This window comes from Chlamydomonas reinhardtii, chromosome 6, assembly GCF_000002595.2.
Source record: "Chlamydomonas reinhardtii strain CC-503 cw92 mt+ chromosome 6, whole genome shotgun sequence".
NCBI lineage: Eukaryota > Viridiplantae > Chlorophyta > Chlorophyceae > Chlamydomonadales > Chlamydomonadaceae > Chlamydomonas > Chlamydomonas reinhardtii.
In genome coordinates this window covers 3,761,110-3,784,224 of record NC_057009.1, presented here as the reverse complement: position 1 = coordinate 3,784,224, position 23,115 = coordinate 3,761,110, and the positions used below count along the sequence as shown (strand labels likewise).

At 62.4% G+C, this 23,115-nt stretch overlaps 5 protein-coding genes across 5 annotated transcripts; 2 read left to right on the top strand and 3 right to left on the bottom strand.

Moving 5' to 3' along the window:
• Window positions 1-763: 763 nt before the first annotated feature.
• Window positions 764-6,649, top strand: CHLRE_06g278161v5 (uncharacterized protein). The gene is made up of 13 exons (XM_043063106.1): window positions 764-1,214; window positions 1,300-1,356; window positions 1,494-1,730; window positions 1,910-2,130; window positions 2,269-2,413; window positions 2,582-2,670; window positions 2,953-3,095; window positions 3,476-3,590; window positions 3,766-3,906; window positions 4,101-4,283; window positions 4,588-4,866; window positions 5,066-5,211; window positions 5,430-6,649. Exons 1-13 carry the CDS (start codon window positions 1,103-1,105, stop codon window positions 5,839-5,841), a joined length of 2,280 nt encoding a protein of 759 aa, XP_042923811.1. The 5' UTR covers window positions 764-1,102; the 3' UTR covers window positions 5,842-6,649.
• Window positions 6,650-7,003: 354 nt separating this feature from the next.
• On the top strand, window positions 7,004-11,219 carry CHLRE_06g278160v5 (uncharacterized protein). Its single transcript, XM_043063105.1, has 7 exons — window positions 7,004-7,235; window positions 7,403-8,251; window positions 8,490-8,612; window positions 8,931-9,075; window positions 9,285-9,377; window positions 9,681-9,702; window positions 9,881-11,219. Exons 2-7 carry the CDS (start codon window positions 7,512-7,514, stop codon window positions 9,967-9,969), a joined length of 1,212 nt encoding a protein of 403 aa, XP_042923810.1. The 5' UTR covers window positions 7,004-7,235; window positions 7,403-7,511; the 3' UTR covers window positions 9,970-11,219.
• An 892-nt stretch (window positions 11,220-12,111) lies between these two features.
• On the bottom strand, window positions 12,112-15,583 carry CHLRE_06g278159v5 (uncharacterized protein). The gene is made up of 5 exons (XM_001698040.2): window positions 15,312-15,583; window positions 15,005-15,175; window positions 14,686-14,937; window positions 14,508-14,583; window positions 12,112-14,374 (listed from the first exon to the last, which is right to left on the bottom strand). The coding sequence occupies exons 1-5, from the start codon at window positions 15,414-15,416 to the stop codon at window positions 13,746-13,748; spliced, it is 1,233 nt and encodes a 410-aa protein (XP_001698092.1). The 5' UTR covers window positions 15,417-15,583; the 3' UTR covers window positions 12,112-13,745.
• Window positions 15,584-15,736: 153 nt separating this feature from the next.
• CHLRE_06g278158v5 (uncharacterized protein) lies at window positions 15,737-19,403 on the bottom strand. Its single transcript, XM_043063104.1, has 6 exons — window positions 17,998-19,403; window positions 17,660-17,782; window positions 17,331-17,408; window positions 17,133-17,172; window positions 16,691-16,838; window positions 15,737-16,405 (listed from the first exon to the last, which is right to left on the bottom strand). The coding sequence occupies exons 1-6, from the start codon at window positions 19,146-19,148 to the stop codon at window positions 16,263-16,265; spliced, it is 1,683 nt and encodes a 560-aa protein (XP_042923809.1). The 5' UTR covers window positions 19,149-19,403; the 3' UTR covers window positions 15,737-16,262.
• Window positions 19,404-19,451: 48 nt separating this feature from the next.
• Window positions 19,452-22,993, bottom strand: CHLRE_06g278157v5 (uncharacterized protein). The gene is made up of 7 exons (XM_001698042.2): window positions 22,691-22,993; window positions 22,075-22,555; window positions 21,679-21,829; window positions 21,361-21,491; window positions 20,867-21,176; window positions 20,340-20,574; window positions 19,452-20,165 (listed from the first exon to the last, which is right to left on the bottom strand). The coding sequence occupies exons 2-7, from the start codon at window positions 22,389-22,391 to the stop codon at window positions 20,029-20,031; spliced, it is 1,281 nt and encodes a 426-aa protein (XP_001698094.2). The 5' UTR covers window positions 22,392-22,555; window positions 22,691-22,993; the 3' UTR covers window positions 19,452-20,028.
• Window positions 22,994-23,115: the final 122 nt, after the last annotated feature.

Sequence of the window (23,115 nt, the reverse complement as noted above, 5' to 3'; positions counted from 1 at the left end):
CGAACAAGGCGACCACGGTGTCGCCAGGCATGGGACGGGCACTGCAGGGCACGGGGCATGGGGCAGAGATTGAGGGGTTGTGACACGGCAGCTAAGGATGGGCCCAGCACGGCCTGTCAAGCGCCTGCTCGCATCTGTAATTCTGTATTGCAAAACCACAAACTCCTAAACTGCAGACTGCCCTCCTAGGGTATAGAAGAAAGCGCCGTGGCCGGGGAAGGCCACGGGCAAGGCGCGCTTCGTGAGTGCAGAAGTACGGTGCGGGTGCCTGTACTGCAAAGCTTCCTCTCTCTGCGCCCCCCCTTTGCCTGCTGGGGATGAGCCCCGCTCTGAACCTGTCCAGAGCCCGCCGCTCCAGTACCCTTGTCGCGACCGTTGCATCTCTACCCTGCGCACCTACCCGGTAGCTCCCGACTAACTAAGCCGCGTAATGAAGTCCCCCGTTTTACCTACTGCTGCTAAAGCACTCTTTGACCGCACCTGTGGCCGGTCAGTTGGAGAAGCGCGTCTCCGCAGAGAGATGTGGAAGGATGCCTCACACATTGACAGACCGCGCTTGTGAGGACATCAAAGCGCCCAGCGACATATTCTGCCACCTGGTTATACGCAGCTGAGAAATAACAGGCGGATGGCGTCAAGTCAAGCGTGCGCGCCAGGAGACAGCGGAATAATGACATGCGACGCTCGTAAAGGCCCCGCAAGACCCTGCGTTGTTTGGAGATTGAGTTATGCAGTACTCTACATATATATATGCTGATACATGCATGCAAAACACCTTGGCGTGGCACTGGCAAGTGAGGGCCTTCGGGCTGGTTCCATTCCACGGAACTCACTCTGTCGACGGCCAACGGCGCAGCAGAGGTTGCGGACGCCAAAGGCATCAGCTGGGACATAATTTTACAAATCTTGAGAGAGAGTAGGACTACTGAGAGCTGCACGTCTCGGTTGTCGCACGGGCCTAGTTTAAACGAGCAGCTTAAAGGTCGCTAGTCATCACCGGAGCGAAAAATTAGGTACATAGGGCTTGCATCGTTACATCAGTGCCATTGATTAGACTTGAAACGAACGCGCTTCCTTGGCGAGGTCAGCTTCTGGCTCAGGGATGGCGGGAGGCAACAGCTTTTTGCAGCTCTTTGCCGTGGCCGCCCTTTGTCTTGGCATAACAGTGGATGGCGGACTTAGCGCTGTGACCGTAGATTCATACCCTCGCCAAGGTATGACAGTTCACATGCGATTGTGCGCGCAACGACGCGGTCGCGAGCACACTCTGACGCGGGCTTCACCTCTCGGCTACTTCAGGCGCAGCGCTGACACACAGCTCCAAATCCAGTGTCGCCCCGAAGCGACGGTTGCAGGGTAGGTTCGGGGGTAGGACTGCCTTACGTTTCGTGGGTTTCGAGCGGGTTACGGATCCGCCCGCAGCCTTTTGAACTCCCCTCTCCACGCTCCTCAAACCCTTTCCCCTCCCACACACTGTGCGCTGACGCCCCCAGACGGCGGCTGTGCCTTCGGCGGCCTTCGCGGCGTCCTGGCCAGCTCTGGCCCCTTCGGCGGTCTACGTAGCTGCACCTACTGTGTGTTCGACGCGGGCGCCTGCGCGGTGGCGTGCAACAGCTGCGCGGGCATCAATACCAACTCCAGCAGCGTGCAGCTCAGCCTGCTGGGATGCCAGGCCGGCCCGCTCACCATTGTGGTGGACGCATCTGGGCAGCTCGCGTGCCAGGAACCAGGTAGGGGACTGGTGCTGTGCAGTCAACGGATAGCTGCTTCTTATGCAAGGCCGAATTGTGGGTGCTAATCGCTTGGGCTGCTGGCGACGTGCCAAAGCCCTCGCCCCACACCCGCACCTTGCGACGCTTACCCTGTGCACCCTTCGCGTTCTTCCCCTCCTCCCCGCTTGCCTCTGCAGCACCTGCCATGCCCTTCCCACCCAGCGCGCCCAGCCCGCCTGGGCCGGAGGGCGGGCTTACTGGCAGCGTCATCGTGTGGCACTCACACGAGGAAAACGGTACCAGCCCTCTGAGCATCACCTATACGGCTGTGTTTGACACGGGCAACAACAGCACCCTTACTTCGCAGTTCAGCCTGGGCGCGCTGCAGCAGGGCGCAGACGTGGTTACAGGCGACATGGTGCGTGTGTGTGTACGCGTGTGTGCACGTGTGTGTTTGTGCGTCAAAGCCAAACGCGTGCCCACCCGCCACTGCAAGGGCGTGTGCGCGGGAGTGGTATGTGACACAGCATGTTCTGGTTCTCTGTTAAAAACACAGGTGACGTTTAAGGTCAAGGCGCCCGGCACGGGCCGGCGCCGCGGCCTGCGCAGTGACGCGTTTGTGCTTGATTGCGACCCCGACTCGGGTCTGTGCCTGGACACTGACACGGCCGTGCTCAACGGCACCGGCACCGGCGCCAAGGGTGAGCTGCTAGCGCGTTGATGTCGTGGGCGCTGGTGTTGGGCTGAGAGGTGCAACACAGCTGTAAGGGCAGGGGGTGTAAGCCAGCGATTGTCATTGCCCGGGAGGCTTCGACTTATGCATTGGAGGTGGTTTGATTGCCGGGTGCCCCTGTGCGTCTGACACACAGACTTCGTGATCAACGGGAAGCCGGTCAACGTCACCTCCATCATCATGCTGGCGACCGTGTGTGGCACACAGCCGCTGATGAGCGTGTCGGTGGGTGTGCGGGCGAGTAGGCGGCCACGGCGGCTGCGGCAGGGAGACAGGGGTCCTAGGGAGGTAGGGAAAACGCATGCCACGTGGCTGACAATGACCGCATGTGCCATGCAGGCGTTACGTGGCGTGCGCATTTTTAGCCACTCCTCCAGCACGTCTCCCACCCGGCATGTACAACAAGCAGCCTCTGTCAGTGGCATAGCCCTAAATTCCCACGCCACTCCTGCTCATTCTTAAGTGGACAGATTTATATCGCTCTGCCCTGTGCGTACACACACGCAGGCCCTGCGCTCCACGCTGTTCAACCCGGCCAGCGGCGCGCCCACCCGCGCCACCATGCAGGAGTACTACGACACCTGCTCGTACGGCAAGCTCAACTACCTCGCCACCAACAACCTAATCACAACCGTCAACCTGCCTTGCTCGTAAGCGATGGTGTCGCATGGGGAACCCCGGAGGCCGGAGCGGTGCATGCGCGACCCCTGTGTCGCGGGGAGTGGCCGAATGGGCACAGCCATGCACGCCCATCCGAGCTGCCGTACTGGTTGGTTACCAGGAGGCGGATTATCTGTGCTTAGGTGGCATGATAGCATGTGATGGCTCGGCGTCTTCGGGAGCTGGGACTGTCCCCTCTGTAACATCCGCATCCTTAGGTGGCATCTCGCACGCACGTGAACCAGAGCAAACCCGTGCGGCGCGCCAGATATCTTCCTTTCAACTTCCGGCTTTCGATGCGCCCTTCTGCTCCTCCTTTCGCTGATCCGCCTCCCCTCTCCTTCCACACTCATCCCCCCACCCGCTGCAGGGCGCTGTACCAGACCACGGCCAGCGGCACCCAGGTCTTCTACGACTCAGTCAACAAGTGCGGCGACCCGGAGCGCTTGGGCTGGGTGCGCGACGCAGTGGTGCAGGCGCAGCAGGTGCGTGCGCGGCGGCTTGGCGTTGTCACGTTGAGAGGGCGGGCCGCCGGGAAAGGGAAAGGAGAGAGGAAGTGGAGGCCATGCGCATGCCTGCCTGATTGACCGGTGGGTTGGCTAGATCCGAGTGGCAGCGTCACACTCCCGTCCACCGCCTCCCTGCCCCATATCATCGCAGAATCTGGGTCTGTCCGACATTTCCTTTTACAAGCGCCGCACGCTCATCCTGCCGAAGCGCAACGCCTGCGCCTGGGCGGGCACTGCCTCTGTGGGCTGTGACACCAACTGCATCACGCTCATGAACCAGCGCACCTCCTACGTGAGTAATCTGGGGCGCGTGCACTCTGGGCCCGGAATTCGGAGTCCCTGAAACCGCGCGCCGCCCACACCAACCGGCCTGTGCGTCGCCTGTGCTCCGCTAACAATCCAACCCGCAACCCAACCCGTCGGCCTGGAACCCGTATCCTTGTGTGCCCACCGGTCCGCCCTAAACTCCCGCCTCCCCCTCTGCAGCTGGATGTGTCGTCCACCTTCCACGAGCTGGGCCACAACATCGGCCTGCAGCACGCCAACAGCTGGAACAGCGCCACGGGCGACATCAACGAGTACGGTGACTTCACCGACCCCATGGGCACCGCCTGGCCCGCAAACGACCCCTACCAGAACAAGTCATTCATCTGCCACGCCGCGCCCACGGTGCGCCGGGCGAAGCGGGGGGCGGGGAGTGGGGACTGGGCGTGGGGCGTGGCGTGCAGTGTAGGGTGGGGGCTTGTCAGTGCCATGTGAAAGCCTTACCCGGGGGCATGTGCCCGAGCTCGACGGGTTCCCCCATCCCTTGGTTAATTGGGAATGATTTCAGCTTCCCGACCCTTTGTGCTCGTGTTTATAGTGCAAATTAAGCTCCTCTCGACATTACAAGAAGGGGCAGTCCGAGCAACAATGGTGGAAACAACCCCCCTTCCTCACACCAGCCCTCCCCCTCATCCGCCTCCATGCACAGGCCTTCAAGGCCGGCTGGGCCACGCCCTCTTACAACTTCTCAATCGCCGGCGGCGGCCTGGTCCCCGGCTCACCGCGCACGCTGGCGGTGCCGTCCATGCACCTCACCGACCAGAACTTTGTCTACTTCAACATCTCCACCCTGGCCCCCTTCCCCGTCACCTGGCCCGCCGGCGCTCCCGGCCTGCCCAAGACCAACCAGTTGTTCGTGAGCTATCGCGTGCGCCAGACCGGAGTCACCGGCTACGACTCGGGCCTGCCCAACGACCAGAACCGCAGGGTGAGGCCGGCCTGGGGCGCGGGTGGCAGGGGCTTGGGCGTGGGCTGCGTGAGGACTGAGCAATGGCGCGGCTGAGGGATGGTGCGGCTCTCAAGGCGATGGAACACAGGGACAATCGTGGGGTTCAGCAGTGCCGTGCCGGGAACCTGCATAGTCCGGACGCCTTCACCACCTCGCTCCGTGTCTGTCCATGTCACAGGTCTGGATTCATTCCTACAACGCCACCTACCGCCTGCCGCCGCGCCCTGACCCCGACGCCCTAGACATGGGTCCCGCGTTGGTGGCGGTGCTGGCACCCTCTGCCCCCGCCGCCGCGGGCTCCATGCGCACCGCCCGCTCCTTCAGGTGAGTGCACGCATGCGCCGCCGGGGCTACACTGCGTCCCATTGGATAAGCCCAGTCACGCAAGCTGGGTCGCTGGATTTCAACAGCTGTACCCGCCTCTGGCATCCCCGCCCGTTGTCAGTCGCGGCAAAGCCGCCTCGAAACACCCCCTTCGCCCTCACCCAACCTGACCTGATCACTAGCCTAACCTAATTACCATGTTTTGCCAACGAACCCAGGGTCAACTACGGCTCCATTGCGGGCTCCACCTCGCCCGTCAACGGCCTCAACATCACCACGCTGTCGGTCAACGCCACACACGCCGTCATCACCGTCTGCTACTTCCGCGCCCTCAACGAAGACGGTGCCGAGAACGGCTGCGCCAACGGCTTTGATGACGACTGCGATGGTCTGGTGGACGACGCGGATCCCGACTGCGCCTCCGGAGTGGTGCGTTCGCCACCGCCGCCACCACCCCCCTCGCCTCCCTCCCCCCCGCCCCCGCCGCCACCACCCAAGTCGCCGTCGCCGCCCAATCCCCCTTCGCCTCCCCCGCCGCGCAAGTCTCCCCCGCCCCTGCCGCCCCCGCCCAAGCCCCCTTCGCCCCGCCCGTCGCCCAAGCCGCGCGCGCCGCCGCCGAAGTTGCGGTAAGTGGTAACGCGTGAGCTGCCCATGGATGAGGTGAAGCGTCAGACGCTCGCTCCCAATGCTCTATGTGCGCGATCCGTGGCACAGCTGAGGCAATCCGGGGACGTGACCAGGAGGGCGTGTTCGCGCCGGCAGCAGAGGAGCCGGTTGACGAGACTGGGTGCATTACTTGGGACAGGGGGATGCACCCCTGACTTGAAGAGGGCCCCGGCAATCAGTCATAAAGCCACAGAAGGCGCCAATATGTGGCGCGGTGGCGTGTCCTGTGCACCCATGCTATATTATGCATTAGGATGGACGACTCCTGAGCCTTAGCATTGGTGTGTGTGAGCACTAAAAGCCAAAGCTTGTTGTTGTTGGAGAGTGGTCACGCACCTTCATGGCAGGAGGGGTTAGACAAAATGCTTGTGCAAAGCCGTGCACAATAGGCAAGTAGTAGCGCCGCAATGGCCGGCCATAGCCATAGCTAATAGGCAATTGCGCATTGTGGCAGGGTCTGTGCACCCCTGGTGTAAGCGGGGGGGGGGGGACGTATGCATGCACGCGCAATCAAGGCTTGCCAGCCTGTTGAGTCGAGTTGAGTTGCATTAGCGGTTTCGTTCCTGTTCTTGAACCCAAATGGAGCAGGCAGCGGGAGGTGCCCGAGCTAGAAGTAGTTTAAATTTTGTATTGTGTGTGGAGCGGACGGTTGTGGATGCCGGCACGGTCATTGAAGTGCGGGGGCATGCGAACGCTGAGCGCGGTGGTTACGGTGTTGGGCGACCTGCTGGAGGTCTAGTTCGTGCCTGAGCTTTACATAATCTATACCTTGTTCCGCAGCCTTCCCAAGGCATAGTTCCAAGCTCCCGTCTTCTGTCAATCAGCACTGGGTATGCAGATCAGCACTCTGCAGGGTGCGGGCCTGACGCCCTGACGCCGGTAAGTCCCTCCCATCCCACGCGACGCCCGCACCCTGCAACAGTACTGTTCGAGTGGGCATTCCAGGCGACCAGATCAGTGTGGTAGCCGATGGCTGCGACGGCTCTCGTGCTTAGATTCATGGCCCAGGTCGCGTGCGGGGCCATCGCACGCCCAGGGCGCGGGGAAAGGGCGGGCTGGGGGGGGGGGGGGGGGCGTACGACCGGGTTGTCAGCGCGACAGCGCGTGAAACGTAACAGCGCCAGAACCTCTTGAAGCCGAAATGCCTTTACTTCCTCAACGCTGCGCGGAACTAAAGCTTTGCCGACACTAAATTGCAAGAAGGCAAAGTATAGGTTGCTGCTGCAACAAGTTATCCAATAGACTATTAATACTTCTCCGTGTTGGCGGGGAGAGCAGGATTCTGCACTTTGCCCAGCTTTGCCTGAGGTTGGCCACCGAGCTGTACTGGCTACTGCGCAGCATTGGCGTCTTTGTTGGTGAGTACCAACTTGGAGACATGAGTGTAGTTACATGTTTACTGCAGCAGTGCAAACGAAAGCCAGTCTGCTGGCGCTGATTGCAAGCGGAAGCTTTTAGGCTGTAGGCTTTTGAGCGCGGATGCTCTTTGCAAAGCTGATTCTGTTTTGCACACCGTACATTGCAGGCGTGCCACTTACGTGCTTACGGCGCATGTCTGGGCATTGACGAGGGGGCGCACGCTGCTTCAGGCACGCCTGCCTCTCCACTGGTAGTCTGCAGTCGTGAAACAAACTATGGCATTGCCTGGCTGGCGGAGATCCGGTGATTTGGCGGCCCTGCTCCTGGCTGTGTGGATGGCGTCAGTGACATGTTCGGCCTTGTCATTACCACCTTCGCCTGTCCTCGTTAACCCAGCGCCTGCGCGTCCCTTGGGCTCAACCTGCCCTACACTGCTTCCGGAATGCTCGAGGTCAATTGTGGCTCCCCGCAACATCCTCTGCATTCGCCTGTCCAAGGAAAACAACATCACCGTGAACCAGCTGCGGGCTTACAACCCTGAATTGGACTGCGCGGCGCGCATCCCAACCGGTTGCGCGCTGTGTGTTTCAGCCATCCTACCGCCCCCATCCCCACCGGAGGCTCCCCTGCCACCATCATCACCCGCCCCACGCGCCCCACGGAGCCCCCGCGCCCCCAGAAAGGCGTCGCCACCCCCGCGCTCGCCACCACTGCCTCCCTCGCCGCAGCCCAGTCCGCCGCCCCCAAGCCCGCGCAAGCAGCCAAAGCCGCCCGCCCCCAAGCCGCCCGCCCCGTCGTCGCCGCCGCCGCCGCGGCGTTCGCCGCCCTCACCGCCTCCCCGGGCCTCTCCCCGGCCCAGCCCCAGCTTCGTGGCCAAGACGACGCCCGCTGAGCGCGGCGTGACGTCGAGCCCGCGGCCCGCCCCGCTGCCTCCCCCTCCACCGCCGCCAGCCACCACTCCCGCCGGCATTCTTCTGGAGGGCAACAATGACCCCAGCAACCCCGCGTCCTGGTGGTAAGGAGGAGGGATTTAAGAAGGATGTATGGACGCAAGCGGTAGGGATGCTTGGGGTTGCTGAGGTGCGGAGCCGCAGCGTGGGTGTCGTTCTTGGTTGTGTGCGCACATTTGCAAGCGACAGGGCAGGGACTTGATGCAAGGGCATGTTCCTCATACCAGCAGTAGGCGCGGCTTGTCGGCTGACGGGCTCCGTTGCCCTGCACTCGGCGGCGTGTTTTGGGTGCGTGCCGTGCAGGTACCTGGACGCGGGGGTGACGCTCGCGCGCCACAACCTGTACCGCACCAAGCACCAGGCCCAGCCGCTGGCATGGAGCACCCGGCTGCAGAAGGAGGCGCAGGACTGGGCCGACAACTGCTGGTGGGTAGGAGAAGGAGGCGGGGGGAGCGCTCCAAGGGGAAGCGGGCACGGGAAGCGGGAGGCGGAGAAGCCACGGCAGTGCTCTTGTGGTCAATCGGGTGGGAGGCGCGGCAGGATAAGCCGTGGCAACGCGGTGGAATGAAGAGACAGGAAGGGAATGGAAGGAAAGGGAAGGCGCTGCGGCCGCCCGCTGTCGGGCATTGGGTATACGAACTAAAATACAACATAAAACGGTTTCTATGACCGCCCTTGTAACTAGCGTGTGTGTGTGTGTACGTGTGCGTGTGCGTTGTCTCGCTCCTACGGCCAACACCACAGGTTCGCGCACAGCTCGCGGCCGTACGGGGAGAACCTAGCTCTGGGCCACCCCTCCATCACAGCGGCCATGGACGCCTGGTACTCGGAGGAGAAGGTGTACGACTACGCCAACCCGCAGTTCAACGCGGGCCACTTCACGCAGATGGTGGGTAGGCGACAGGTGACAGGCGGTAGGCGACAGGCGACAGGCGGAGTGGCATGGGCATGACGCAGGGAGCAGGCCACAAACTAGGCACAGCCCTGCCCGCAGCAACAATACGCGTCGACGCCTCACCATGTGGCCACCGCTTACACTGTTACAGACACGCGATATCCCTTCCCCCACCGCGTCCATCGGCCACCCGGCGGCTGCAGGTGTGGCAGCGCACCTACTTGGTGGGCTGTGCCATCGGCGTGTGCCCCGACGGCGTCAGCTACGTGGGCGGCGTGTGGATGGGCAAGCTGTATGTGAGTGGTGCCGGGAGCGAAGGTTTCAGGGGGGGCGCTGCGGGGGCGGGGTGCCGCCACAGAACGGCATGACGTCGAGATGCTTCCATGCAAGGCTTCGGCCAGGGCAGCACGCAGCGAAAGTCTGCAGTCGGACCGAGCTGAACCCGTTATCAGCAACCCGCGCTTGTTGCCCCCCGCGCGTTTGGGGCTGATTTCGGGTTCCTGGTCTTTGGCGATTCGGGCCGTTTATGGTCCTATTTAGGTCCCCCCTTTCACCTGCCGGTACCTAACGCTGCAACCCTCGTCCTCTGCCACGCGCAGGTGTGTATGTACTGGCCTCCAGGTGCGAACCGTGTGTTGATGGCGTGAGGTCTGTGCACACGCCGTGTCAAAGGCTGCGGGTTGTAGGTGGGCGGCACCCGAGCTAGGACAAACCTAAGGCTTGTTGGGTACCAACCACAAACGTAATTTAAACGTGACTGTAAGTGTTCCCACTCGCGCGCTCTGGCACATACCAACAGGCAATTACATGGGCCAGTTCAGTGAGAACGTGTACCCGCCCGTGGATGGCAGTCGGCGGCGGCAGGCTTTGGGCAGCGGCGAGCTGTGAGCTGTGAGCGACTGCTGCCTTCCTATCTGGTGCATGGCGTGTGCAAGGCAAGCGCACTTGTAGCGCGCCTGTCCCCTGACAGACACTTGCGGATGGACCGTGACACATCTAACACATTGATTGCCTTGATGAAATAATATTATTGGACTGCCGCGCTGAAATGTTGGCGGCTCAAAATGACAAGGCTCTCACTCTCAGGGCCTGTATTTATGCTACACCCTCGCTGCGGAGCGAAGCGGAGTGGGTGGTGGTTGGGTGAGGCGGCGCAGGACGATGATTGCGTGCATGAGCATGTGGAAAAATTTATGAGGTGCGCTGTGACAGCGTGGCCGGGGCCAAGATTCAAGACAACACGAGTACAGAACCGCGCAGGCGCTGCGTAATAGCGCTTGGGGCCGAGTGGGTATTCATAGGCGCGCCGCTGCAGACAGCGGGTACGATGCCTGACAATAACAGGACGCACATCTGCAAAAGCGGTATAAAGATGGAGTTGTGGGAGTAAATTCTTTGGCACACGGTTTTGCAAAAGCACCGGCCGCCACGCTATCGAAGCCGAAGAGCCTGCGCCAAGCGTCGTATGCTGTGATGTTTGACTTCCGTGCGGTGTGGTATGTGCGCGAGGGTGTTCATACATACGTATCAGCTGAGAATGGGAGCGACGCTGCCAAAGCAGTGCTAGCTAGCGCTAGCTAGTTTCAAGCCAGTGTGCTTAGCTGATCAGTTCCACTTGTCGAAGCACAGTCCGGTTGCCTGATGGAGTAAGTGGTACATGTGGAACATAGTGGCTGTGCCGTCCCGGCACTGGGGCATGCCGCATGACGTACTCAACGACGCGTGCTTGGCCTGTGGGCACGTGAGCTTGAGACGCCGTTGCGGCATTCTTGGTTTCGATTGGCCTGACCAAGTCAAGGACCAAGTGGGGTTTGGGGCATGGGCTCAAACGAGGTGAACGGAGCGCTGGCAGTGACGCGCTTTTGAGGGCAGCAGGTACGCCTGTTGACAACCCGTCATTTCCAACTTTTCTGCCCGGGGGCAGGTTTGGGGCTGGTAGGTCGGTATGTGTCAGTATACCGGTACGGCACAGGGGTATAGCGAATCAGGGCATGTGCCTTGACTCAAAGGCCCTTGAGAGAGGTTGATGGGTTTGCGGTGTGAACTTGTGATTGCAGCTGGCACATAGCCTGTGCCAGACTTGTCGCATTGCTCTGCTTCAAAGTTGTAAAGCTCCCCTGTTGTAAAGAATGTAAATCCCGCAGTCAGCTCAGCGCCTCAGCGGCACGGGTCAGCGGGTGCGTGCGAAAGCGGGCCAATGAGGGTGCCGAGCCGAGCATTGATCCTGCATTGATGCTACGTTCTCTGCCGACATGGCGGACATGCCCACGTACATGATCAAATTACGTCGCCGCGACGGCGGGGGACCAGCGGGTGTGCGCGGCATCGGCTTGCAGTCCGCCCAGGGCTTGCATCTTCGGGGAGCGGCAAGAAACGGGCCCCAAAGCAGCCCCTTTGGCGAGAAAGAGTGGGCGTGCGATGGGACAGTTGTAAGGCAGGTTGGTGAAGTCCCGTAGGGTGCAGCTGATTCCCAAACCCCAGCAGATGGCAAACAATTTGCAACGGCAGGGCAGGAGTGCGCGGCTGGGCGAACGCCGGATTTACTGTACCGACGAGTTGCTGGCTGGCTGGAAGTTTGCTGATGCGCATTCCTCACACTCCGGGCGCCCGGCCAGGCGATCGCACCACACAGACACACCGCAACGCCACACTCGCGATGCAGAGCCGCAGCGCACGTGCAGTAAGATTACGAGATGCTGGCTGGCGAGAAAGAGTGGGCATTTCGTGGGGCTGCGTACGGTCCCCGAATCTCGCCAACTACCCCTTCCCGGGGGGTTTGGGGGGGTTGCAGCCTTGGTAAGAACATGCTTAGGGCCCTTCTCGCCAGCGGTGGCGGCCTGCCCCTGGAAGATGCAAGCCCTGAGTCCGCCCCGCCCAGCGCCAAGCAGGCGGATACGGGCACGTAGAGGCCGTTTGGCCGCCCGTTTGATATCGACGGAGGGCGGCATCACGGCCATCAGCAACGTGCGCTAACATGTCGGATGCCAGGGCAGCAGGGCGGCGGCATGGTGGGGTGGCGGGGCGGCAGGGAAGCGGAACCAGGGCAATGAGACAGTCAAGGCAGCACCGCGCTGCAACGGCATACGGTGCGCCTTCGTTTGCTCGGATTGTCCCTTCTTGAGATGTCGCACTCTGTCTCACCACCGGGAACCAGCCAGGACGTCTGGTTAGATTCTGGCGTGGGGCCAGCAGAGAAAGAGCGACTCGTCACTCGACCAACTAGATCATTAAAGTGTTGGCCATCATCCTTGTGAACTGTGGACGCCAAGTGTTGTATCGGGCGCCTCGAATGATGGCGGGCATCCAATACATGCTGCGAACAAAGCAACATCCATGAACCAATCCGTGTCAACCACATCACCCATCAACCACATCGAACGTGTAATCGTGTTGTCTTCTCCCCACCAGCATCGCCAGCTGGTGCCCCTGAGCAACGCGTAAGCACCAAGCTCATGATTCACTCACTCTCGCGATTCTCACTCTTCTCTCGTGCCGTGCCACGGGGGCAGGCTTTGTTCTCTCTCGAGCCCCAGCAACCGCCATGTCCGATCAGGCTCTGATACGGGGTCGTCTGAAAACTGTGCAGCCTGCCATTCTGCACCGACTGGCCATCCGCTCCAATGGCCTTCACACCGCACACAATGCGTTGACGCCACAGTGATCCCGCCGACACAGTTCGCGGCTGTACAGGCAATCCCAGTGACACACAACGCATTCGCCGCCTACCTGCACAGCGCCGTGCCATGCGGCATACATGCCCCTCCCTTCCTCAGGATCTGATAAATCAAACACGTGGTAATCCCTGCCCTACACGGTTATGCAGCGCAGCGGCCGATGCGCCTTGCCGTTGGTGTTCAATGATCAGATGCCGATTCAAGGCTCCTGTCAGCAGCGCGGAGCCGTTGCCCTGCGCCGAGTTAAAATCGCTCAGCTATACCCACACTTAAAAAACTCACACCTCGCACATCCAGTACTTCCAGCAGCCTTCGCTCAAGACAGAGCTGCGCAGAATTTGACATTCCTCGGCCCCCAGGCGGCCAAAAGGTCCACACCCCTCCGCGAACAAAACCGCACAACCATGATCCACAAGATCGCGGTCGGCGCGCATGCAGCCCAAAGCCAATGGTACATCGCCGTGCGCCCGGCGCACGGGACCAGCTATAACTTGAACTCTCGTATTCGACGCCATCAAGCGAAAACACCGCGCTACATGTTCGCGCCCCAAGCCAGCTAAGATTTCTTGGCCAGTCCGAATAGCCACAGAGGCCCAGGACTGACTGCCTGGCTATTCCCGCAGTGGCGGGGGCACCGCAGACGCGCACCAGCGCCCGCCGGCCGCCGAAAATATGAAATCGCCTGCACAGGGGCGCTTATAGGCCTTGAACTAAATCGCGTCTTCAACAAAACAATTAACAACCATATTAAGACTTGAAAAGGGAGATCGATGAAAGTAGCAGCTGCACCCAGCGGCTTAGCCCTGTGAGTGGCTGACTGGCGCCCTCACCCCGACAGGGCAATATCGGCTCCCATCACACCGCTGTGCGCCCCTCGCCCGCAGCGCAGCACACTATCCCCCAATGCATCCCCATGCACGTAACCACGTAGTCATGCCACTCCTCAAATCCGGTCCGCGCGCACACCCGACGCGAGGTTAGTCAGCTTCCTTAGCACTCAGCGTCCAGGACCTCGGGAACAATGGCGTCGTCGCCGCCGTGCGCCGCCTTCCAGGCCTCAATCTCCTCCTTCTTGGCGAAGCGGCCCTTAATGCGGGGGCGGATCTCCGCATACGCCTTGCGGGAAGCGTAGCGGATGGTCTTGGCGAAAGAGCGGTTCTTCCGCTTCTCGCGGTAGCGCGCCACGCGCTGCTCGCGAGTCAGGTTGGCACCGGCGGCGAGGGCCGCGCTGGCGGCGGCGCTGCCGCTCTTGGGCACGGGCGCCGGGGCGACGGCTGCCGGCATCATGGGCTGCTGCAGCAGCGGCAGGTGCGGCAGCGCGGCCAGCATCTGCGGCTGGAAGAACAGCGCTGACGCCTGGGGCACGGCCTGGAAGGCGGCGGCCTGCGCCTGCAGCAGCGCCTGGTGAGTCAGGGCCGGCACCTTGGCGGCCGGCTCCTCCGCGGCCTCCTCGGCGGCAGCGCGCTTGCGGCTAGCAGCCGACTCCTCCGGGGCGGGAGCCAGCACCAGGGGCTCCTGCTGCTGTAACTGGGGCTGCTCCTCCTCGAAGGTGGGCACGATAGCGTCAGCCACGGCATCCGCGGCCTCATCGACGGCATCGAAGGTGGGGACCAGGCCCACTGCACGAGAGGAGGGCAGAGAGCCATAGTGGAGTCAGGCGATCGCGCAACCCAGATTGGAAACCCCGGGTTCATCGTACCCATCGGCCCTCCGCAGGCCGTGAAAGAGAAGCTGTGTGATGTGTGCCCTTACCATCAGAGGGGCCGTCGGACAGGATATCAGTGAAATCGAAGCCCATGTCGAGCCAGTTGTTGTCCAGGTCCAGAGCCTGGCGGTCAGGAAAGGCAAAAACGGGGCAATACGTAAGCTTCTATCCAATGCATGCGTAAGGGAATGCAGCGCCCGCGACATGTGGGAGCAGGAAACGCACCTCGAACTCGAGCTTGTCCTTGATTTCCTTGAACGTCGCCGGGGCGGCCGCGAATGCAAACTCGTCCTCGATAGGGGCGGACATGACGGGCACCACGGCCTCGCTGCCCGAGGGCGACAGCACCGCAGGCGCATCAAAGAAGCTGGTCGTGCCCATCTTCTCGTCGTCCACAAACCAAGCCGCGGGGCTGGCCGCAGACTGCGCCACAGACTCGCAGGGCATGTTCAGGACCTGAGGCTCCGGTGCAGCGCCCTGTAAAAGAGAGCGAGAAGTCCGGTTATAAAGATGACGCCACCATCGTCAGCTTCTTTTTTCGCACCTGCTCGACTGACGGCAGCGGCGCCACCGGCTCGGTCTCGTGCGTAGCAGCTAGGGGGTTGGAGCTGTGGCAAGCCTCGCACATGTGCGCGGCGTCGCACTTGCAGTAGAGCGCAGCACCGGCCTTGTTGCAGCCCTGGCAGGGCACGAAGCGGGTATGGCGCGCAGCGACCTGCAAAGGCGCAAACAACCTTGTCAGCAACTTCTGCAGCAAGCGGCAGCTTCAAGCTCGGCCCTGCCAGCGAGGGCACCTGGCCTGATCCTCCTATAAGTGGGGCACATCTCCTATACTTGGGGGCACTCCTCACCGCGTTGCTGGTGTGGATGCGCACATCGCAGTCCTTGCAAAGCAGCGCCTTGTCATTCTGGCACCAAACGACCGCTGCGGCCGCGCACACGACGCAACTCGACATTCTCGCGTATAGAGGTGTGGTATATTTGTGTTGTTGGGGAGTATTGCGTTTAGGGCAAATGTGCAAGCGTTGGGGACTGAACCTTTGAGGCGAGAGCTCTCGTCTTCACCGTCCAGCAAGCACCCCATGCAACGGGGCCGTCGGCCGACTCGCGCCCCTGCTTTAACTTGATCTCTAGCCTTATATGTTATCGCAATGTCAGTGGTACGTGCAACAAAACTCAACAAAGTACGCTGTGGAGCCAGTTCGCGAACATGTCGGCGTTTCAGATTCGTCTATAACTCGGCCCGATCCGATGCACGCAGCGCAATCTGCCGATACATGGGCGTAGCTTACAAGAAGCGACGTTTCACGGCGGCAGCGAAGTTAGGCCGCCTTCGACAACGGTATACGTAACGCCCGTGCCGGAAACCTTTATCCTTGCTGCAACACATATCCACGCCATCCGAGCAACGCGCAAATGCAGCTATCCGCACGTACACTGCTGTCACCTAAAAACCTGCCATTCCCAGCTTAACGGTTCCACGTCCAGCCACGTCCGTCCTACTCAGGGCCTGCTCACAGCTGGAGTGCCCCTGCTTGTCCCTTCTCACCCCGCTTGGAAGTCCTTAGCAAGCTTGGCCGCCCAGCTTCCAGAAAGGACAGCCGGCACGCTTTATTGTCGCGAGCCTCTACAGCCATGCGCTAGCTGAGCGCAGTTGCTAGTGACCTCCACCGCAACCTCAGCAGGGCCCGTCGATCCCTCCACGTGCCACCCCCACTTCAAATCAGTCCGAGCCGCTGCAGCTGCCTACCTTGATAAAGCATGCTCTGTCTCGTGACTTGCCGAGCCACGGCATGCCTGCACTAAAGCTCGTCGTCCGAGGTGTGCTGATGCAGCTGTAGCTGCATTATCCCCTGCTGTGCGCGGCGGCGCTGCTGCCGCCGCCGACCGGATGCGTCTTCCAGCGCCGGCAGCACGTTGGCAGCAAATTGACCCGGGTAGTTTCCTGCATATGCAGCGGCGTTCGATAGGTCGGTTGTTGGTGGGTCGCGGCCGGGCCGAGCGGCCGTTTGGGGGTCATTATGAAACGGTGCCGCTAGCTACTAAGCCCACCCGAACTCCCGCACCATCGCCACATCCATCCCAGCACCCATCCAGCACCCATCCCAGCTAATCCCAGCAGCCCAGTCGCTATTCCCTCAGATGCCCGCAGCCCGCCGCATACCGCCCCACACCCAACTGGCCCACACCTGGGCCGACGCCCACCCGCCGCGTAGCGCCGCTGTCTTACCTGGTAGCCAGTACATGCATACATACACGCGGCCCTGCCAGCGCCCGCCAGCGTAGCTGACGCCGTCGGGGCACACGCCGATGGCGCACCCGACCATGTAGGTGCGCTGCCACACGAGCTGGGTGAACTGGCCTGTGCCGCTGCTGAACTGCAGGGTCCATGATGCAAGCCGTCGGGGGTGGGGGTGTTGAGTGAGCGAGGAGGGAACAGGTGGGAGGTGGAGACAGCGGATACCGGGCATGGCTACGGGAGTTAGAGGACAGCGGTGTGGCGAGCGGGATGTTGGTTGGATTGCGACGTTGCATGAATTGATACCATTGATCGCCCAACCCCCGCGCCAGCCTAGGTGCTCAAACTGTACGAGGGGGCTGGGGGTAAGCTCGAGGCAGCGGCCGCGACACGGTAGCCGTACGGTAGCCACACGGCCGCGACACGGACGCACCCCAGGGTTTGAGAAGTCGTACTTGTCCACCTCCGAGTACCTGTCAGCGTATGTGGGTGTGTGGGTGTGTGAGCGTGTCGCGGGTGAGAAGTCTAATCCAAAATTAAGCGATGCTGCTAGGTGTCAGAGGCAGACAGACAGCGGCCCGACACTGTGTATGCAGGCAAGCAAGCAGTGCGCCGCCGCTGCACCACTCACCAGCCGTCAATGGCTGCCTCAATGGAGGGATGTCCCAGCGCCAGGTTCTCGCCGTAGGACGTCTGCGAGTGCTCGAACCTGTATGGGGAGCCGGGAGACCGCAGGGCGCCAGAAGATATGCGTGAGCATGGAGGCGCTAGCAAGGCACGCCTGGGTCTCGACGCTGTACAAGGCATCACCATGAATTCGGAATCCCGCGTCCGTGCGTGCAGAAACCAACATTGACTCTGGTGCCGTTCCTCTGCCACTCCATCCTTCACGAGCACCGGACATCCCCATCCCAATCTCCAGCCCGCCCACCCCTCCCCCCGCCTGCCCCTCCTACCCACCAGCAGTTGTCGGCCCAGTCCTGCGCCTCCTTCTGCAGCCGGGTGCTCCATGCCAGCGGCTGGGCCTGGTGCTTGGTGCGGTACAGGTTGTGGCGCGCGAGCGTCACCCCCGCGTCCAGGAACCTGCATGGCAGGGCACGTCATCAGCAGCACGTGGCGGAAGGGCACAAGCGCGGTTTTATGCGTCTGGCTTTGTTTCAATAATGGGCTCAAGCCCACGGTAACGTGTTTGGCCGTGAGTCACAGCCACACGTTGGCTGGGGTTGAGGCAGATGGCTAAGGACACGCGGACCAGTAACGGGCAACCGGGCTTGCGCATGAGGTCCGAATACCCTCACCAGGGACTTGACGGATCAGCGGGGTCATTAGACGCGTCCAGCAGGGGCGGCGGCGGTGGTGGCGGCGGCAGTCGGGCCGGCGGCGGTGGCGACACACGCGGCGTTACGATCATGGGTGGCGGCGGCGGGCGCGGCGGGCGTGGGGAACGCGGGGGCGGCCGGAAAGGAGGTGGAGGAGGAGATGGGGATTCCTCGGGAGGAGGAGGGGAAGGAGGAGGCGAGCGCTTGGGAGGCGGGGGCCGTTTCCGTGGGGAGGGCGGGAGCGGCACGGGCGGCGGCGGCGGAGGAGGAGGCGGCGGGGGTGGTGGAGGGGATGGGGAGGGCGGCGGGGGAGGGCTGAACACACGAGGGCTGTGCGCCGGGCGTGGTGGACGTGGTGGCAGCGATCTCCGGGCTGGAGGTGGGGGCGGCGACGGCGGAGGCGGAGGCGGCGGTGGGGGCGGAGGCGGAGGCGGGGAAGGCAGGTGCGGAGGCGGTGGCCGCCGCGTCGGTGGCGGTGGTGACCGCGGTGGCGGCGGCGGTGGCCGCCGCAGGGGTGGAGGCCGCGGCGATGGAGGCGGCGGCCCTGGTGGCGGCGACTGATTCGGTGACGGTGGCGGCGACTGATTCGGTGACGGTGGCGGTGATTGATTCGGTGACGGTGGCGGCGACTTGGCGAGCCGGTCCGGGCTGGACGGCGGCGGCGATGGCGACCGCGGAGGAGAGGGCGGTGGCCGCGGCGGCGCCGGGCTCGCGCGCGCACGCACCGGCCGCGGCGGCAACGCCGGGACGCTCGGCGGAGACGGTGGCGGGTGGCTGGGGTTACTGGGCCAGGCTGGCCGCCGTGGCCGCCGCGGCGGTGGCGGTTGCAACGGCGGCTCGCCTGGTGGCTGGGCCGGGTCTGCCGGCGGCTGAGGTGGCGGCAACGTTGCTGAAGTGCAAATGTCGCACCCCTCGGGAATGCGCAAGCTGCAGTCTATCCCGGGATTGTACTGCTTGAGCAGATTGACAGTGATATTGTTGTCCCGTGAGAAGCGAAGGCAGAACATGTTGCGAGGGGCGGCCACTGTTGTGGTGCAGGTGGGCAGGCGGTCGGGGCAATCTGAGCCCACCAGCGCTGCCTCCACCTCCGCCGGCTGCGCCATGCCCACAGGCAGCGCACGCAGACCCATGCAGAGCGTAGCCAGCAATAAGTGTGATGCTAGCTGCGCATTGCGCACGCGTCCTGAGCGAGCCATGCTCGCGCGCCGGTGAAGGGGCCGGCGCCGGTTCACCAGCCGAGCCGGAGGAACCCCCGGCTCGGCTTCCGCACTTCGCTTCAGGTACAACGCAGTGACTTTTAAGGATTAACCACTTGCTTTCTGCATAGCAAAGATGCGCACGGCCGCAAGGAGCGCACGCCGCAAGTGTTATCGTGTGCCATGTACAGGATGCGCCCACCCTGAACTTGTGACAAGGAGAGCCAGACCGACGATCCCACTGTATACTTACAATCAACATCGTTGTTCTGCGCTTGCAGGCAACTGCGACCCTCAGCGTGGGAACAAGCGTGCCAGAAATGCGAAATATTTCGGCTGAGTGAGGTTGTGGGCTATTGCAAAACCATAGGTTAAGCACTCGCAGGAATAGCAATGGTTAGCGTTGCGAAGTAGAGAGGCCTGACTCAGTGGAGGTAAGGTGGGAATGACGCACTGTATGTATATACACTATTCAATACTTGTAGTCAGGAATCAGGGCGGGTAGTATGAGGGAATACAACAGAGGCACCAGCTAGTCGCGGCTGTCCCTGCGTCTCCATCGGCCTTCCAGGTGCCCGCGTCTGACTTCGCTCTCATCTCTGTCTCCCTGTCTTGCAAATGCCACGCCACGGCTCCGGGTTCCATCAGCTGTAGCCATCTAATCTTGAGCGCGAGTTCCTTTCGTGCAACTTCGTCTTTCAGTACGTAATAACCACCTGATGGGCTTGCTCCTCCGCACCCGCACACGGTCCGTTGCAGTCTCCGCCGCGTACTCCTCGCCATCCTCCTCCACTTCTTCATGCCAGCACACGCATCAGCTGCGAGTGTCGAACTGTGCCAACTCGCGCGCCAGCGCCACCACCGCGTCCCGCCCCGCCGGCCCGTTCTCCAGTGGCGCCAGCCAGCAGTCCGGCAGCCAATCCACTCCATGCAGAGCACCCACCATGCCGCCTGCAGCCAGAAAGAGCATACGTGAGGGGTCATTAAAACTTAAAACGCAGCGCCCGCAACGCCCACAACCCGATTACGGTCCACACAAAATTTCCATTAGTGCGGATTGTGCCTGCGCCTACGGTGTGCCCACGGTATCCAGGATCGCCTAATAACCATGACGCCGCCACTCACCTACGATGGCCGCAATCGTGTCTGTGTCACCACCATAGTGCACAGCCGCGACGACGGCATCCTGCGGCCGCCCCCAGTGGAACGTCAGCGCCGCCAGCGCCACCGCCGCCGCGTCATCAGCCCGGATTTGGAACGGCTCAGACACGGCGGCGTGCAGGGTGAGCTCCGCCGCCCAGCCGGGGGAGGCGAAGTAGGCAGCCCAACCCTGACCCGGTGCCTTGGCCAGCGGGGCCGCCTGTGATGCGCGAGTATGGGTGTCGGAAAGTGCGGCGTAAGGAGCGGCAGCACGCGACTAGCTAAGGGTGTCGGTGTATTCGCAGGAGTCGGGAGTCGGGAGGAAGTGGGAGAGAGAGGGCACAAGACACGGCGCAGGGGCACGGCGGAGCAGCACCGCTACTGTTTCACAAAGGTGCGGCTTGTGCCATCAGTAGTCACTGTCCCTTCACCCCTTGCCGCTTGCCGCTTGCCCCTTGCTCCTCCTCCAGAATATGTGGCAGCAATCCACCCCGCCTCCCCACCGCACGCACCTGCAGCACCGCGCCGCGCACCGCCTGCAGCTTCTCCACCATTGCGGGGGTCTCCATCATCGCCCCCTGGGCCAACACGAAGTCAAACAGACCAGACACAGTCGCGGGCTTGCCGGCGGCGTCGCCGCCGCCGCCGCCGGCTGGGGCGGCAGCAGCAGCGGCTGGCGCCGGCGGGGCCGGGGGCGCGTGTGTGGACAGGTAGGCGACGGCCAGGGCGATAGCGAACGCGCCGTCGATGGCGGTGGGGTGCACGTGTGTGACGCGCAGCGCCGCCGCCACCGCCTCCCGTAGCATGGCAGGCGGCGCGTGCCTGTGAAGCATGACATGGTGCGGGTTGGCGCTGGGGCATTGCAAGCCACGGATGATAAGGTCCAGATTGCAATTTCGGGTTGCCAGTCGTCAAGGTGCCGGTGCCAGCAGATGAGTACAGGTATCAGCGGCAGCTTTGTTTCAGCTCACACACATGCCACACGAATTGAGGGCTGCGCCCGCACCTGTACACCAGTCCCAGGGGCGCAATACGCATGGCGCCGCCGTTGCCGAAGGACCCGCCTGGGATGAAGTACGTGCCTATCGAGGCAAGCGACTCCTCGTCAATGCCCTGCCTCCTGATGAGCACCAGGATCTGCGGACGAGCACCGAGCGATTGAGGATGGATGGCTGCCAGTAACAAGCATGGGTCTGCCAAGAGACCCACCCAACACCCGCGCGCACGCGCGTTTCGACTCCCTGAACACGCATTCACACGGTATCCCGTTTGTTTAGGTTTGAATCTAGGTTGAGCTGCCCCGCCGGCTCCCCACCGGCCCCACCTTGTATGCTGTGCCGCCGTAGCCGCGTCCCATCTCGTACTCATTGGCGTAAGCCCGCGCCGCCGACAGCGCGTCGCAGCGGCCGCCGCACGCCACCAGGCTGCGGGCCAGTGCGATGGCCATCTGCGTATCGTCCGTGTAGCACCCGTCCCTGAAGGCAGCGGGCGAGAAAGCGCGTGTTTACCGTAGTCGGCTGGTAGCCACGACGCACGGCAGGGCGCGGCCGCATCCGCAGAGAAGTACTGCGCGCACTCCTACCCCTGACTGTACCAAGTCTTCTCACCAGCTCCACCTGTTCCCCCCCGGCCCCTCCCCCCGCCCCCACATACACCTCCATCGCCCCACAGTCCACAGAACAAGCTACAGCACACATAAACTGCACCGCAAGCCGCTTACCCACGGTTTGTGCCCGTGACGAAGCTGCAGAGCCCGTCGGGCGCAGCCTCCCGGATGCGCTCCACGTCCCAGCCCTCCACCGCCGCGCCCAGCACGTCGCCACAGAACTTCCCAATCATGGATCCCACGCAGCGCCGCTCAAAGGGGCTCAGCGTGGCGGCAAGTTGGGCTGCCATGGCGTCGGGATGGTTAGGGGCGGGGGAAGCGGAGGCGGAGGCGGAGGCGGGCTGCTCCGCAGGCCCGGGCCCGGGCTCGGCAGCTGTTGATGCTTGAGCCCGGCGTGACTTTGATCTGGATTTGGAGTGCCGCGCGCCCATGCCCGGGGGGCCGTACAAGGCAGGGTCTGCGCGGCTGAGCTGGCAGCTCGAGACCGCGTGCCACGTTAGGGGCTGGCGGATGCGGTCGGCTGCGAGGGCGCGAGGTCGCGGGGCCGCGGGGCTGAAGGGAAAGGGTGTTGCAAAGACGTTGGAGTGCCACCACCCTGCACAGCGGTCGGCACGGCGGCAGGATGAGCGAGGATACCGTAGGTGCTTAAGCCGCAGGGCTGTTGTGGAGTTAGCCCCGTTCGCCACGCAGGTGGGCGCGCGACGTTTTGTTCACTCGTGCACCTGCCCACCTTTGCTCGCTGTCTGAGCGGTCGGACACAATAAGAATAAGTATTTGGATCGCGAGGAAAGTTGAGGCAGGAGAAGCATGCAGAACTCGACTCGGATGTTCAGCTGTATGTCTGAGCTCGGATACGTATATTTGGCAAGTACAAAATCTAAGAAGCGTGCGGCTACAATTAGCTAGCCGCAATGCGCAAGCTTCCGTTGACTGCCATTGCCTTCCGGGCCTGAAGCGATGGGGGCGCGACACCCCAGACCAAAACGAGGCGAACTTCGCCAAATCCGCTCTGTGTTCGCTGCTCTCAACTTAAGATGAAGTTTTGAACGATACAATAATAACAGCCTTCTAGGGCAGACATCTGGGCCACTACATGAAGACGAACACCCCGTCTGGCCCCCATTGCGGCCCCAGCACGAACCCCGGACGCTTGCC

Excerpts from the sequence above, each read along its gene's own strand:
- CHLRE_06g278158v5 (XM_043063104.1), bottom strand. The coding sequence starts at position 19,148 with ATGGGTCTGCGTGCGCTGCCTGTGGGCATGGCGCAGCCGGCGGAGGTG. Across the intron at positions 17,409-17,659 it reads GACTGGGCCGACAACTGCTG|GTTCGAGCACTCGCAGACGT; the intron begins GTGGGTAGGAGG and ends CTCCCCATACAG. Across the intron at positions 16,406-16,690 it reads ATGCATGTACTGGCTACCAG|GAAACTACCCGGGTCAATTT; the intron begins GTAAGACAGCGG and ends CTGCATATGCAG.
- CHLRE_06g278161v5 (XM_043063106.1), top strand. The coding sequence starts at position 1,103 with ATGGCGGGAGGCAACAGCTTTTTGCAGCTCTTTGCCGTGGCCGCCCTT. Across the intron at positions 2,131-2,268 it reads ACGTGGTTACAGGCGACATG|GTGACGTTTAAGGTCAAGGC; the intron begins GTGCGTGTGTGT and ends TTAAAAACACAG. Across the intron at positions 3,907-4,100 it reads TGAACCAGCGCACCTCCTAC|CTGGATGTGTCGTCCACCTT; the intron begins GTGAGTAATCTG and ends CCCCCTCTGCAG.
- CHLRE_06g278157v5 (XM_001698042.2), bottom strand. The coding sequence starts at position 22,391 with ATGGGCGCGCGGCACTCCAAATCCAGATCAAAGTCACGCCGGGCTCAA. Across the intron at positions 21,492-21,678 it reads ACGGCGGCACAGCATACAAG|ATCCTGGTGCTCATCAGGAG; the intron begins GTGGGGCCGGTG and ends GCTCGTCCGCAG. Across the intron at positions 21,177-21,360 it reads CCCCTGGGACTGGTGTACAG|GCACGCGCCGCCTGCCATGC; the intron begins GTGCGGGCGCAG and ends CATGCTTCACAG.
- CHLRE_06g278160v5 (XM_043063105.1), top strand. The coding sequence starts at position 7,512 with ATGGCATTGCCTGGCTGGCGGAGATCCGGTGATTTGGCGGCCCTGCTC. Across the intron at positions 8,613-8,930 it reads GACTGGGCCGACAACTGCTG|GTTCGCGCACAGCTCGCGGC; the intron begins GTGGGTAGGAGA and ends CCAACACCACAG. Across the intron at positions 9,703-9,880 it reads GTGTATGTACTGGCCTCCAG|GCAATTACATGGGCCAGTTC; the intron begins GTGCGAACCGTG and ends ACATACCAACAG.
- CHLRE_06g278159v5 (XM_001698040.2), bottom strand. The coding sequence starts at position 15,416 with ATGTCGAGTTGCGTCGTGTGCGCGGCCGCAGCGGTCGTTTGGTGCCAG. Across the intron at positions 15,176-15,311 it reads GCATCCACACCAGCAACGCG|GTCGCTGCGCGCCATACCCG; the intron begins GTGAGGAGTGCC and ends GCGCCTTTGCAG. Across the intron at positions 14,375-14,507 it reads GTCCGACGGCCCCTCTGATG|TGGGCCTGGTCCCCACCTTC; the intron begins GTAAGGGCACAC and ends CCTCTCGTGCAG.